Source organism: Lepus europaeus, chromosome 2, assembly GCF_033115175.1.
Source record: "Lepus europaeus isolate LE1 chromosome 2, mLepTim1.pri, whole genome shotgun sequence".
Taxonomy (NCBI): Eukaryota; Metazoa; Chordata; class Mammalia; order Lagomorpha; family Leporidae; genus Lepus; species Lepus europaeus.
The window spans coordinates 16,733,223-16,747,815 of record NC_084828.1 but is presented as its reverse complement, the minus strand read 5'-3'; the positions used below and the strand labels follow the sequence as shown (position 1 = coordinate 16,747,815).

The 14,593-nt window shown below is 42.2% G+C and overlaps 1 protein-coding gene across 3 annotated transcripts in view; it reads left to right on the top strand.

Moving 5' to 3' along the window:
* USP16 (ubiquitin specific peptidase 16) overlaps positions 1 to 14,317 on the top strand; it is a 44,196-nt gene extending 29,879 nt beyond the window's left edge. Inside the window, exons 14-19 of one of the 3 annotated variants that reach the window (XM_062206277.1) lie at positions 494 to 670; positions 1,555 to 2,218; positions 3,644 to 3,738; positions 4,641 to 4,727; positions 13,330 to 13,486; positions 13,581 to 14,317. In XM_062206277.1, coding sequence (XP_062062261.1) covers positions 494 to 670; positions 1,555 to 2,218; positions 3,644 to 3,738; positions 4,641 to 4,727; positions 13,330 to 13,486; positions 13,581 to 13,705 — 1,305 coding nt within the window. In that variant the 3' untranslated portion in view covers positions 13,706 to 14,317. The remainder of the gene's footprint in view (positions 1 to 493; positions 671 to 1,554; positions 2,219 to 3,643; positions 3,739 to 4,640; positions 4,728 to 13,329; positions 13,487 to 13,580) is intronic. The other 2 variants (XM_062206268.1, XM_062206286.1) reach the window with 2 other exon arrangements.
* Positions 14,318 to 14,593: the final 276 nt, after the last annotated feature.

Here is a 14,593-nt window from a genome sequence, read left to right as displayed (position 1 = left end):
ACTCCCCAGATGGCCACAATGACCCCAGAGCATCTTTTGCTCTTTTCCCTGGTACATTAGGAGGGAGATAAATTGCAGCAGCCGACACTCAAACCAGTGCTCTGAATTGTGATGCCAGTGTCCAGGCAGTAGCTTAACTTGCTGCACCACACATCTCAGAATGCGTCTGTATATGTTTTAGAAGTGAGGGTGGATAACCATGAAGAAATGTAGCAACAATTCTCACCTTCAAGTTCTGGAGGTCAGAAATCCAAAATGGTTGTTATCAGGCTAACATCAAGGTGTCAGCAAGGCAGTTTCTGGAGGCTGTAAGGGAGAATCTGCTTGTTTGCCTTTTTCGTTGTCTAGAAAGTACCTCATTCCTGCTTTTATTGTAACTTCATGTATTCTTAGCCTGAATTTTCATGTAAACAAATGGTAGCTGTAAAATATTTTGCAAATTCTTTTTCTTTTTTCAAAAATTTTTTGACTCATCTTCTTTCCATATTTTAAGAGTGGTAAGAAAAGTATAAATGATAAAAATCTAAAGAAGACAATGGAAGATGAAGATAAAGACAGTGAGGAAGAAAAAGATAATGACAGTTACGTAAAAGAGAGAAACGACATTCCTTCAGGAACAAGTAAACACTTACAGAAAAAAGCAAAGAAGCAAGCCAAAAAGCAAGCCAAAGTGAGTAATTATGAGAAAATCATGCTTTTTTAAAGATTTTTATTATTTTTATTTGAGAGATAGTTACAGACAGAGACGGAGAGACAGAGAGAAAGGTCTTCTATCCACTGCCTTAATGGCCACAACAGCCCGAGCTGGGTCGATCTCAAGCCAGGAGCCTTTTCTGGGTCTCCCATGCAGGTGCAGGGCCCAAGCACTTGGGCCATCCTCCACTGCTTTTCCCAGGCCATAGCAGAGAGCTGGATCAGGAAAGCAGCAGCCAGGACACAAACTGGTGCCTGTTATCGATGCCGACGCCACAGGTGGAGGCTTAGCACACTGTGCCACAGTGCTGCCCCAGCTTTTCTAATTTTACAGTAAAAAAAAAAAGAAAGATTCTTTACTTGAGAGAGTGAGAAACAGACAGTGAAATCTTCATCTGCTGATTCACTCCTCAAATGGCTGCAACAGCCAGGCCAAAACCAGGAGCTTAAACAGGTCTCCCATTTGGTAGCAGGGACCCAAACACCTGTGTCTTCTTTTGCTGGTTTTCCCAGGCTATTAGCAGGGAGCTTGATCGGAAATGGAACAGTTGGACAAGAGCTGGTGCCCATATGGGATGGTGGTGTCACAGGCGGTGGCTTTACCCACTATACCACAGTGCCCGTGCCTCTAATTCTACATTTTGAACTATTGAGTTTGTAGTCTGACACCGGTAAACATCTCTTACTTTATACATGATACTTTCTCTTGGCAATGATAGAATTAGTTCATTATTATTGTTTGTTGCAGAGAAGTTGCTTTGAGGTTATGTGAGGAAAAGATTGTGCCTTTTTGTTTCCTCCGCTTCCTTCTTTCTTTTTTTCTGATGTTTTATAGTTGTTGTTTTGTCTTGTTTTGCACAGAACCAACGAAGGCAACAAAAAATTCAAGGGAAGGTTCTTCATTTAAATGATATCTGTACCATTGACCATTCTGAAGATAATGAATGTGAGGCTGAAATATCACTTCAGGGAGAAGTAGATATTAAATCCAACCATATTTCACAAGAGGAAGTTACACCTGAAGAATATGATGTTAATCAGAAAGATTTGAATGGCCAAGAAAAAATAATAGAAAGTGTAACTGACAATCAAAACTCCATGGAAGAAGTAGATGTGAAAAATGTCAACATGGATAATGATCTGGAGGTTTTGGCATCTTCTCCCACTGAATGTAGTGGGAATTTAAATGGTGCCTACCTACAGGAGGAAAGCAATGAAGAAGTAGACATTTCCAATGGTTTCAAAAACCTTAACCTGAATGTTACTCTTGAACCTGATGAAATCAATATAGAGATTCTGAATGACAGCTATACCCCTGAGACAAAGGTATATGAGGTTGTAAATGAAGATCCAGAAACTGCTTTCTGTACTCTTGCAAACAGGGAAGCTTTCAACACTGATGAGTGTTCAATCCAACATTGTTTGTATCAGTTCACCCGCAATGAGAAATTACGAGATGCAAATAAACTGCTTTGTGAAGTATGCACACGGAGACAGTATAATGGACCAAAGGAAAATACAAAAGGTATTTATATTCTGTCAGTATAAATAAAATTAATATTCAGAGGCATGTTTTGCACTGCAGAGATAGAGTACTCCTTTTATAAATATATCAGGATTTGAGTGCCATTTAATGAGCATCCTCTTCTATATAAATAATTTTAAATTATTTTTAAGAATTTAATTTTTTGAAAGGCAAAGAGAGGGAGAAACAGAGAAGGGGAGATCTTCCATCTGCTGGTTCACTCCCCAAATGCCTGCAACTTCTGGAGCTAGGCCAGGCCAGAACTAGGAAATAGGAACTCAATCCATGCCTCCAACAAGGATCAGCAAACTCACAGTGACAGGGGCTCAGGCATTTGGAAGATCATCTGCTTCCTTCCCAGGTGCCTCTGCTGGAAGCAGGAGCCAGGACTAACCGGCACTCCAATATGGGATGCAGCAGCTTAACCTGCTGTACTACTACACCAGGCCCTGTAGGATGAGAAAATAATTTTATAGAACGGCTAGTGCTCCCAGCAGCCACTTGATTTCCAACATCTCTCCATGTGTGAATCATCCTATTAGAATGCTTCCCCAACAGCATGCTATAGACAATGCTGCTGCTTTGCATCCTTAGCGCCCTCTCAGCATTTGTTCCAGCTGTTCCACTTCCAGTCCCTGCTAATGCGCCTGGGAAAGCAGTGAACCCAAGTCCCTGGGTCCCTGCCACCTATGATGAAGACCAAGAAGCTCCTGGCTCCTGGCTCCAGCTTGGCCCAGCTCTGGCTGTTGTGGCTATTTGGAGAGTGAACCAGCAGATTGAATATCTGTGTCTCCTTCTGTAACTCTGACTTTCAAATAAATAAATATTAAAAAAAGAAAAGAAAAAAAGAATGAGAGAGATGGAAAAAGAGGAAGAGCTTCCATCCACTATTTCTCTCCCTAAAACTCACAATGGGACCCAGGAGCTTAATCCAGGTCTCCCATGTGAGTGGCAGGAACCCAATTAATCGAACCATTCACCACTGCTTGCCAAGGTCTGCATTAGCAGGAAACTAATCAGAAGCCAGAGACAGGGAGTGAACTCAGGTACTCTGTTGTGGGTCATGGACTCTTAACTGGTGTCTTAACCACTAGGCTAAGCACTCACCCCTAAGTTTTTTTATAGATGGACATTTGTAAATGATAAGTCTAAAATAATTATCTTCTTCCACTTAATAGAGTACCATCATATTCAATTATTATTTTTGCTTTATCAGTAAAAAATTATGGAAACTTTACTTTCATATTTAAGTACCTGAAAAATAGCCTTGATTTTGCCTCCTGGTCCAAAGGGTAAAATATTCAGTGTCTGCTTCTTTATGGAAAAGAGCTTGCTGATCCTTGCCTTATGTGTTTGAAATTATTTTATAGCAATATGAATGTTACAATGAGTTTTACACTGCTAAACATTTCTTCCTTTCTGTAGGTGAAAGGAAGCATGTTTACACCAATGCTAAAAAGCAGATGTTAATCTCTCTTGCTCCTCCTGTTCTCACTCTTCATTTAAAGAGATTTCAGCAGGTACTCCTTGTTACTCAAAATTAATTTTAAATATATAATACTTTATTTGTTATTGTTCAGACTTATTTCTGTATTTCTTTGTTTTTTTGTTATATCTTGATTCTCACTTCAAAGGAATAGGGAAGTAAATGTATGGGTAAAACAAGATACCCATCAAAGTCAGGGAAGAGATGTAGGTACAATCCTTCCTCCCATTTGTTAACAATCATGTTACTCTTTTACTAAAAAAAAAAGAGTTTAGTAAGAGTAGCATCCTACTCTAACCAAAACTGCAGGTTTAAAAAATACCCAGTTTACTACTTATGTCTCATATATAGAAATATTAGTAATGCTTCCCAGTTTTGTGTGTAGTACCTAACTGGTACTGACCTTTGATAGAAACACATATTTATCACTCTGGTGACTCTTTTTTCTGGAAGACTTTGTAATAAGCAGTAAGACTTTCAGATCCGGCTTAGTTTATAAAAGTACCTCTGGATTTTCAGAACATTTTCCCTCTTATGGTTGGTATGGGGTTGACTAGTTGGATGGGTCTTTAGTAACAACCCATTGTACTTTGTTAGAATGTGATGCTGACAGTGTATGTTTCACAGGAAAGAGTTCTACTATTCCTGAGTGTTAAGCACTGAAAACCCCACACCAAATCTGGCTGGCTAACGCAGAAACAGTGAGAATTTTCTCACAGAAGCAGCTTTCTTAATGTGTTCGGTGTGTGTGCTGATGATATGCATGCATGCAGAAACAAGCCAACTTGAATCAGTCAGTAATGCAGAAGAATAGTTTCCTAAGAAGACTGAACTAGGGCTAGGTGTTGGTAGTTCATTGGGAATTGGAGGGCCTAGGGTTTACTTAATATTTATAGATTTTCTAGGAAAATAACTCAATATGTTGTCCTTTTTTAGGCTGGTTTTAACCTACGCAAAGTTAACAAACACATAAAGTTTCCAGAAATCTTAGATTTGGCTCCTTTTTGTACCCTTAAATGTAAGGTATGTGAAGTCCTTTTTTTTTCTTCTCTCTCTCTTTTTTTTTTTTTTAGAAAAATCCCTTAAAGGCAAATTGATTACCAAATACTCCTAATAGTAACTCACAGAAGTATGAAGTTGGTAAGAATTATTGAATAGAGTGGGTCTTTGATCATTGTACCTTTGATTTCAAGATTTTTCATGAATTATTTTGATTATTAGGTTATTTGAGTTGAACCTTATTTTGAATCCCTAATATCATGGCAGACATTGTTTTGGGAGCTGAGGGCACACAACTAAAGGTGAAAGAAATATTAATGGATAATCTCAGTTTAATACGATTGTTAAGATTGGTATACACAGATCAGCGGTGCTATGCACTTAACCCAGCATAGTGGTGGTCCACAAACACTCTGAAAAGTACTCTATGCCTTCTGTAATTCTCAAAACAGGAGTAAAAGTGTGCTGAATCAAGATGAAACAAGTTTTCCAGGCAAAAAATAGCTGGAGCGAAGGCATAGCAGTGTGAAATAGGACTTTGTGCTGGGGGGGGGGGTATAAGCTGTGCTGCAGCATATAGTTCAAACTAGAGAGACAGCTGGCAAATGAAGCCAGAGATGAACAGAGGGATTGAGGTTTTGCAGGATTCTCATGACCAGGAATTTGGGCTTTATGAAATAGATAATGGGAAGTCACTGACAAGTTTGATCTGTGTATTGCAGATCATGGGGACAGTGGGGAGTCACTGACAGGTTACTTACTGAATTATGGAGATTGGATTTGAGGATGAGAAAGAGTAGTGGCAAGGAAATTAGCTAGTAGGCTGTTGAATGAATGAATGCCATAAATGGTGAGAGCTTCAACAGGTACAGGAGAGGGGCCAATTGAAGGAATATTTCAGGAATGTTCAGGAAGTAAAATCTACCAGACTGAAGACTGATTGATGGGCATTGGAAGGTGAGGCATATGCCATTAGTGGAGGCACAGAAAGAGGAGTTGAGGATGACTCCCAGGGCTTGGCTTGAGTGCCCAGGCACATCAGAGTGCCATAGTTGAGGTAGAAACTAGAGGAAGAGGAGTACAGTGGGAGGTGCAAAAGCATGAGTTCTTTTGAGATATGCATGTACTTAAGCCTAGAAAACATTAGGATATGGCCAGAGGTTAGGGCTGGAGATAAAGATTTGGAGATCAGTATGTGTGTATAGAGCCTAAAGAGAGAAAAGTGGTGGCTAAGGATAGGACTCTGGTGAGTATCTGAGGGGAAGAGGCAGTGGTGGATGGGAACATCACAAAGGACCCCAGAGAACCCCCACGTTGAAGAATTTAGGAAAGCAGAGGAAATAACTCCAATATAAGCATATTAACAAAGCTCTACTTTACATATAAAATATGAGGTGATGGAAGCAACTTTCTTCCTCTCATTTTGTTTAATTTTTTTTAAAAGATTAATTTGTTTATTTGAAAGGTGGAGTTACAGAGAGACACAAGCAGAGAGAGAGAGAGAGAGAGGTCTGCCATCTGCTGGTTCACTCCCCAGTTGGCAGGAACAGCTGGAGCTGCACCGATCCAAAGCCAGGAGCCAGAAGCTTCTCTTCTGGGTCTCCCACGTGTGTGCAGGGGCCCAAGGACTTGGGCCATCTTTCACTGCTTTCCCAGGCCACAGCAGAGAGCTGGATTGGAAGTGGAGCAGCTGGGACTCTTTTTTTTTTTTTGGACAGGTAGAATTAGACAGTGAGAGAGAAAGAAAGGTCTTCCTTCAGTTGGTTCACCCCCCAAATGGCCACTATAGCCAGTGCGCTGCGCTGATCCGAAGCCAGGAGCCAGGTGCTTCCTCCTGGTCTCCCATGCAGGTGCAGGTGCCCAAGCACTTGTGCCATCCTCCACTGCCTTCCCAGGGCCACAGCAGAGAGCTGGACTGGAAGAGGAGCAACCGGGACTAGAACCCAGCGCCCATATGGGATGCCGGCGCCGCAGGCGGAGGATTAGCCAAGTGAGCCATGGCGTCGGCCCCTCATTTTGTTTATTAAAGTATTACTTAATTTGAAAGGCAGAGAGAGAACTTCCATTCATTAGTTCATCTCCCAAATGCCTGCAACAGCCAGGGGCTAGGTTAGGCTAAAGCTAGGAGCCTAAATCTCAGTCTGGGTGTCTTCTGTGGATGGCAGATCAACTTCTTGATCTACCACCTGTTGCCTTCCAGGGTGCATATTAGCAGGAAGCTGGATTGGAAATAGAGCTGGAATTCAGACCTAGAAACTCCTATATGGGATGCAGGTATCCCAAGTAACACCATAACTGCTGTACAAATGCCTGCCCTGTCTTCTGAATTTAAAATTCTCCAAGAAAGGTCTAATTTCAGACCTGGATAGACTAAATTATAATTTTTAAAAGATTTATTTACTTATTTGAAAAGTAGAGTTAGAGAGGAGAGACAGAGCGAGAGAGATCTTCCAATTGCTGGTTCACTCCCCAAATGGCTGCAATGGCTAGAGCTGTGCCAGGCTGAAGCCAGGAGTTAGGAGCTTCTTATGGGTCTCCCAGGTGGGTGCAAGGGCCCAGGAGCTTGGGTCACCTTCCGTTGCTTTCCCAGGCAAAGTAGCAGGGAGCTGCATCAGAAGTAGAGCAGCCAGGACTTGAACAGGTGCCTATATGAGATGCAGCTCAACCTGCTATACCACAGTGCTAGCCCCCTAATTTTTATGTTATCATCTTATGAACAGGCCACTTTAACAGGTAACTTTGGTTAATTTTTTCATTTCTTTTTAAAAATTTTTATTTACTTATCTTTAAATATTTATTTGAAAGAGTTATTGCGAGGGGAGGGTAAGGGGGAGATAGAGAGAGAGAGAAGGAGGGAGGGAGATGGAGTGAGTGAAGAAATCTTCCATCTGCTGGTTCACTCCCCAAATGACCACAATCACCAGGGCTGGACCAGGCTGAAGCCAGGAAGCAAGGAGCTTCATCTGCATGTGGGTACAGGGACCCAAGCACTTGGGTCTTCCTTCACTGGTTTCCCAGGCCACATTAGCAGGGAGCATGATCGGGAGCTGGGATGCCAGTACTGCAGTTGGTGGCTTAACCTGCTGTGCCACAGTGCCAGCCTGGTTTATTAGTTTTGAATACAGGGTCATCAGGAATCTGTCTTTGTCTAAAATTCCATTGATATAAGGACTAAGTGAACTAAATGTCAGAATATCAGAGAAAAAGACCGAAAACCATGGATTAGGCAGTAGAGAGATCATGGTAAAACTGTCAACACTTGTGTTGGAAACTTAAGTAGGTTGTGGAGATAAAGTATGTAGAAAACCTTAGAGGCACTGTTAAAAAGGAAAAATTAGTGGTTTGTTTTGGTTTGATCTGAGAGACTAAAGTAAGCTTGTATACAGCAAAGTGAATTGAGCAAGATCCTGAAAGTTGCCAGAGGTCTTTTTAACAAAAGGGGATTCTTCATCTTCCTGAGAATGGGCAGCTTTTAGATGGGCAGGTTACGTCTGTTTTTTTTTAAAAAAAGGTTTATTTGTTTATTTGAAAGGCAGAGTTATAGAGGAAGAGGGAGAGACAAGAGAGAGGGAGAGATCTTCCATTTGCTGGTTCACTCTCCAAGTAGCCACAACAGCCAGAGCTGGGCCAGGCTGAAGCCAGAAGCCAGGAGTTAGGAGCTTCTTATGGGTCTCCCATGTGGGTGCAGGGGCACAGCACTTGGGCCATCTTTCACTGCTTTTCCAGACACATTAGCAGGGAGCTTATCAAAGTGGAGTAGCCAGAACATCCAATGGGATGCAAGCAGTGGCTTTAGCTGCTGGCCCCTGTGTCTAGGTTTTCCTGAAATGGAATGTGAGATGAGATCAAGGAGAGGGAAAAGGGTTGGGGGATGATGAGAGACAAGGGAGTGGTAAAGTTTGGACTAATTTCTGTGAAAGACATCCATGGAAGAGGCAGCTTGAAGTTAGAATATCATTAAGAATCCTGATAAAATACATCAGATAATTGTGTTCCCTAGCAATAGCAATTATATGGGTTTATGGCCTGGGAAAGTATATTGTAGAATTCAAGGATTGGATGTGGTGGCATGGTTAATAGACTTTAAAAGGAGATTATTTCTGAGTAGCATGTGTGGTTCTTCAATTCTAATGTGAAGATGAATCACTGGGGGCCATGCTGGCACTGTGGCATCTCAGTTAAACTGCTGTTTGCATGGGGCCGGTGCTGTGGCTCAGCGGGTTAACGCCCTGGCCTAAAGCGCTGGTGTCCCATATGGGTGCTGGTTCAAGACCCAGCTGCTCCACTTCCAATCCTGCTCTCTGCTATGGCCTGGGATAGCACTAGAAGATGGCCCAAGTCCTTGAGCCCCTGCACCCACGTGGGAGACCCAGAAGAAGCTCCTGGCTCCTGGCTTCGGGTCGGCGCAGCTCCAGCCATTGCGGCCAATTAGGGAGTGAACCAACAGATGGAAGACCTCTCTTTCTCTACCTCTCCTCTCTCTGTAACTTTTTCAAATAAATAAATAAATCTTTAAAAAAAAAAAAAAAAAAAAAAAACTGCTGTCTGCAGTGCTGACATCCCACATGGCCGCCAGTTCAAGTCCTTGCTGCTCCACTTCCGACGCCTGAGCATTTGGGACATTTTCTGTTGCTTTCCCAGGCCATTAGTAGGGAGCTAGATGAGAAGTGGAGCAGCTAGGACTTGAACTTTGCCCATATGGAATGCTGGTCCCGCAGGCAGCAGCTTTACCTACTATATCACAGCATCTGCCCCATAAATAAATCTTTAAAAAATAAAAAATGTCTAACTGGGGGATCAGACTGCAAAGGAAAAAGGGTTTGGGGGTAATGAGAGACTATAATGTGATTCTGTAGGTTTGGTGTGATATCTTCTAAGTTCTGCATTTCTCTTATTTTTTTTAATGTTTATTTTCATGTACTTGAAAGAACAGCAGATGCATAAAGTGCATCTGGTTTACTCTCCAGATACCCATAACAGCCAGGGCTGGGCCAATCTAAAACCAGGATCCCCAAACTCCAGCTCACCCATGAGAATGGCAGAGGCCCGAGCACTTGAGCCATCACCTACCACCCTCCAGGATGCATTAACAGGAATTGGAAGCTGAGTACCAGACAGGATCACCACTCTGATTTATGTGATAGAGATGTCCCAAGCGGAGGTTCAACTTGTGCCAAAATGCTTGTCCCAAGTTCTGCATTTCTAATAGTCTTAGGTGATGCTCATGTTGCTTTTTTTTTTTTTTTTTTTTGGACAGGTAGAGTTATAGACAAAGAGAGAGACAGAGAAAAAGGTCTTCCTTCCATTGGTTCGCTCCCCAAATGGCCGCTACGGCCAGCGCTGCGCCGATCTGAAGCCAGGAGCCAGGTACTTCTTCCTGGTCTCCCACGTGGGTGCAGGGGCCCAAACACCTGGGCCAACCTCCACTGCCCTCCCAGGCCAAGAGGAGCAACCGGGACTAGAACCTGGTGCCCGTATGGGATGCTGGTGCTGCAGGTGGAGGATTAACCAAGTGAGCCACGGCACTGGCCCCATGTTGCTTTTTCATGGACCACATATTCAATAGTAGAAGTCTCAGTTTCATATGGAGATGATACTAAAAGAGGCTTCACAGGCCAGGAGAAGCTGAGAATTGGAGGGTCCTGCTGGGTTAGAGTTGCAGAGTAGAGGCCAAGAGTTTAATACATCAGTTATGTCACTGATTGGGATGCCTATCTCCCATTATCAGACTGTCTGGTGTTGAGTTCTTACTCCATTTCAGACTTAGCTTCCTACTAATGCGCACCCTATGAGGCAGCAGGTGAGGGCTCAAGTACTTGGGTCCCCACCACTCAGGTGGGAGTTACAGATTCCTAGTTTGTCTGTCCAAGCCAGCCCTAGCTGTTGCAGGCATTTGGGGGACTGAACCAGTAAGATCTATTTCTGTTGCCCTCTGCCTTTCAAATAAAGCAAAAGTAAATAAAAATAGAGCAGATTAGATGAGAGTTGGAAGTATGGAAGAATTGTGGACCAAGACTAGAAAATCAGTTAAGCTTTCTAGCCAAAGAGTTGTGAGCAATGACCAAGCTCAGAATCAAGTTCTGGTTTTAGCTGGCAGTGAAAATCCTGTGAGGGTCATCATGGACACTGTAATCTGTGAGGAAGCAGATGGATTATGGAGTGGGGAAGTACATGGTTCTTCAGTGAAAACAGGCACAAAGATGAGACTAGGGACAGACTACTCAAACACAGAGAACATATATGGAGTAGTTGTCTCAAAGAGGCCTTTAGCTCAGAATGCCACTTGCCAGTCCTATGGCATATGGTATCTCAAAGAATGAGCTGGGACTGGCATTGTGAGTGCACTGGGTTGAGCTACCTGTGATACTGCCAACCCTTATCAGAGTGCTGGTTCTGCTTGCAATCCAATCCCCTGCTAACAATCCTAGGAAAGCAGAAGATAGCCGAAATACTTGTGTCCCTGCCACCTACACTGGAGACCCAGATGGGAGTTCTGGCTCCTGCCTGGCCCAGCTGACATTGTGGTCACTTGAGGAGTGAACCAGAGTATGAAAGATCTCTTTCTCCTCTGTCACGCTTTCAATTAAATAAAACAGCATTTAGCAGGGAAGACCCACCCAGGTCTATGGGCATGGCTCCGCTCTGGCAGCACTCAAAATTCCAGGTACCTGGTTCTTGTCTCCAGAGATTCTGACTGAATTGATCTGGATTGGTAGTTGTGAAAGCTCTCAGGCAATTCTAACCCCAGCAAAATCTGAGCACCATTACTTAGAGATCTTTCAATTAAACACTATAGTGCTTATGAACAGAATTAACCTAGGTATCAGTTTTCCCTTGGACAGTAACACTGATCACAACTCATTTACACACAAACACCCCTCCGGCTTTATCAATTCATATGTTACAGAAGGATAATAAAAGACCAGAATTCACCAAGTTCTTAACAAGTGCTGCTGAGCTGTCTGCATGCATTGCCCTGCACAATTCTCACAGCACACATATGCTGGTTATGGGTATTATCCCCATTTTCATAATTTTAATCACTCTCAGACAAGTTAAAATGAGTTAGCTGAGACCATACATCCACAAGATGGTAGGCTTTGATTTTGAACCCTGGTAGTTGGATTATACAGCCAGTGCCTTCAGCCATCACTCATGTGCCAGGCACTCTGGAGCCTATGTGTTGCAGGAAATAGCAGGAGGACCCCCAAGGGACTCAGACTTGGGATGCACACTAACATTCAGAGGCTGTAGGAAAATGGCCTGGTTGCAGTCCTTCAAGGTTGGGAGGATGTGGTTCAGCAGATGGGAAACTGGTTGTTTTGCTTCCCTCCCATTTCCACCAACAGAGGAAATGAGTGGCACCCAACTCTCACAAGGGAGATGCTGTAAGAACACCAGAAGAAATCCTATTTGAGACACAGAGTGCATTTATGGATCTGTCAGATTCAATGCATTGTTATCATTATCTGCCAGCATCACTTGAATTAGGTATTTATACTCATTCTAAATTTGCCCAATTGTCAGGTCATCAATGAAACCATGCTATCACCTCAGAGGCTGTTTCCGGGGCCACCGCCTGCGGTGCTGGCATCCCACGTGTGCTGGTTCAGGTCCTGGCTGCTCACTTCTGATCTAGCTATCTGCTGTGGCCTGGGAGGGCAGTGGAGGATGGCCCAAGTGCTTGGGCCCCTAAACCTACATGGGAGACCTGGAGTAGGCTCCTGGTTCCTGGCTTCAGATCAGCCCAGCTCTGGCCCTTGTAGCCATTTGGGGAGTGGACCAGCAGATGGAGGACCTCTCTCTCTTTCTGCCTTTTAAATAAATAAAAGTTAAAAAAAAAAAGAGAAAAAAAACCCCACAGCATTTAAACTAAGAAAATGAATGGTTGAATAAGGCTTACTTCCTATACAGCATCTGAAAACGTAGTTTTTTTTTTTTTTTTTTAATAGATGCACTTCTTTGAAATAGTTAATAAGAAAGGGATAGGGAAGTCTTCCATCTGCTGGTTCAGTTCCCCAAATGGAGACAACAGCTGGGACTGGGCCAGGCCAAAGCAAGTAGCTTTATCTGGGTCTCCCATATGGGTGACAGGGGCCCAAACACTTGGGCTATTTTCTGTTGCTTTCCCAGCATTAGCAGGGAGCTAGGTTGCAAGTCTTGGAGCAGACAGGAACTGGCGCCATCTGGGATGCAGGCATTACAGGGTGGCTTTACCCTCTGTACATTGCTGGTTGTATGGATGCTTTCTGACACAATCTGAATGCTGTCTACACTTTCTTGAGGGTTACATTTTGGGCAAGTACTAGCATGGTATCTAGGGTTCAGGTATTTTGGACTTACCTTATAGCTACTAGAGAAACTTTTCCTGGCAAATTGAGTTTTCTGGTGACTGGGCCAGGTAACTGATTATAAGTGGCCCAAGGCTTGTTTTTTCCAGCAAAAAAACAACAGTGATAACAGAAATATCTTCAGTAGGCTGAGAAGAGTTGAGAGAAAATAGTGAAGTTCAGATTCATGAATGATTTCTACCTTCTGAAAGTAAATGTTAACTGTAAGCTTGTTTTGCCAATAACATGTATAAATGGGAATAGAACTAACTTTTGGATTATATTCATTTTTAAAGAATGTTGCTGAAGAAAATACAAGGGTACTGTATTCCTTATATGGAGTTGTTGAACACAGTGGTACTATGAGGTCAGGACATTATACTGCCTATGCCAAGGCAAGAACTGCCAGTAGTCATCTCTCTAATCTTGTTCTTCATGGTGATATTCCACAAGGTAAGAGCTCTTGGAAAATTTGGAATTTTAAATAGATTAGAGCAAAACAAAACAAAAAAATCTTTGTATTTACTTTTCTATTTTTTCTTGACAGGTTTGGAAATGCAATCAACCAAAGGGCAGTGGTTTCACATCAGTGATACACATGTGCAAGCTGTGCCTACAACTAAAGTCCTAAAGTCACAAGCGTACCTCCTATTTTATGAAAGAATACTATAACAATATAAAAAGCACTTTCTCTGGAAACACATTTTTGGCTTTTATAATGGCTGTAATAACAACAATAAAAAAGTAAAGACTATTTAAATCATGTTTACTTAACATTAAATACATGCCAGAAGAAATCATGTTTAAATATTGAAGGGAAAAATAACTATAAAGATTTACAATGGTTTTGTATCGTCACAGTGGTTTTTATTCCTGCTTCCATTTTCTGGAAAGGAAATTCTGAATTACTTAAATCCTCTATGCTTACTATGGGTGGTGGGTTGCAATGCATCAATAAACTGACTTAACTCCAAAACTTGTTTTATTACTTAGAAGATTTTAAGTTGTACTGACTTTAATGGCTTGATATACAGTGAACTCTTGCTGCAGCAAAAATGAGATGCATATCATTCCTAGTACTGTTGAACTGTTGAGTTTATGTAAGACCCAGTCAGCCATATTCTAAAATTCCTTTGAAAGAATACCAAAAACAGTTTCAAACAGTATTATTCAGGGACCTATATGATCAACAAATACAGTGCCTGTGTCCTATTAAATCAGTATAATGCAATGTTCTTTGTTTTTCCAATACTGACTTATTGATCATAACTGGATCTACTTAACTCATATATGTCAAGGAGATGGATTTTCAGTTATATCATAAACGTCTTTTATATCTGTGCTACTAGAATGTCTTCTATTCAACAAATCATTCTTATTGGAATACACTGCCTCAACTTTTAGGATTTCCAGAGCTAGGGAAATGTAGTCCAAGGGTTAGTGATTATTCCTATAACGGGCCAGACAGTAAATATTTTAGGCTTTGTGAGCCCATTTGTTCTCTCTGCTACTCCACTGTGCCACTCCTGTGTAGAAAGCAGCTACAGACAATACTGCAGA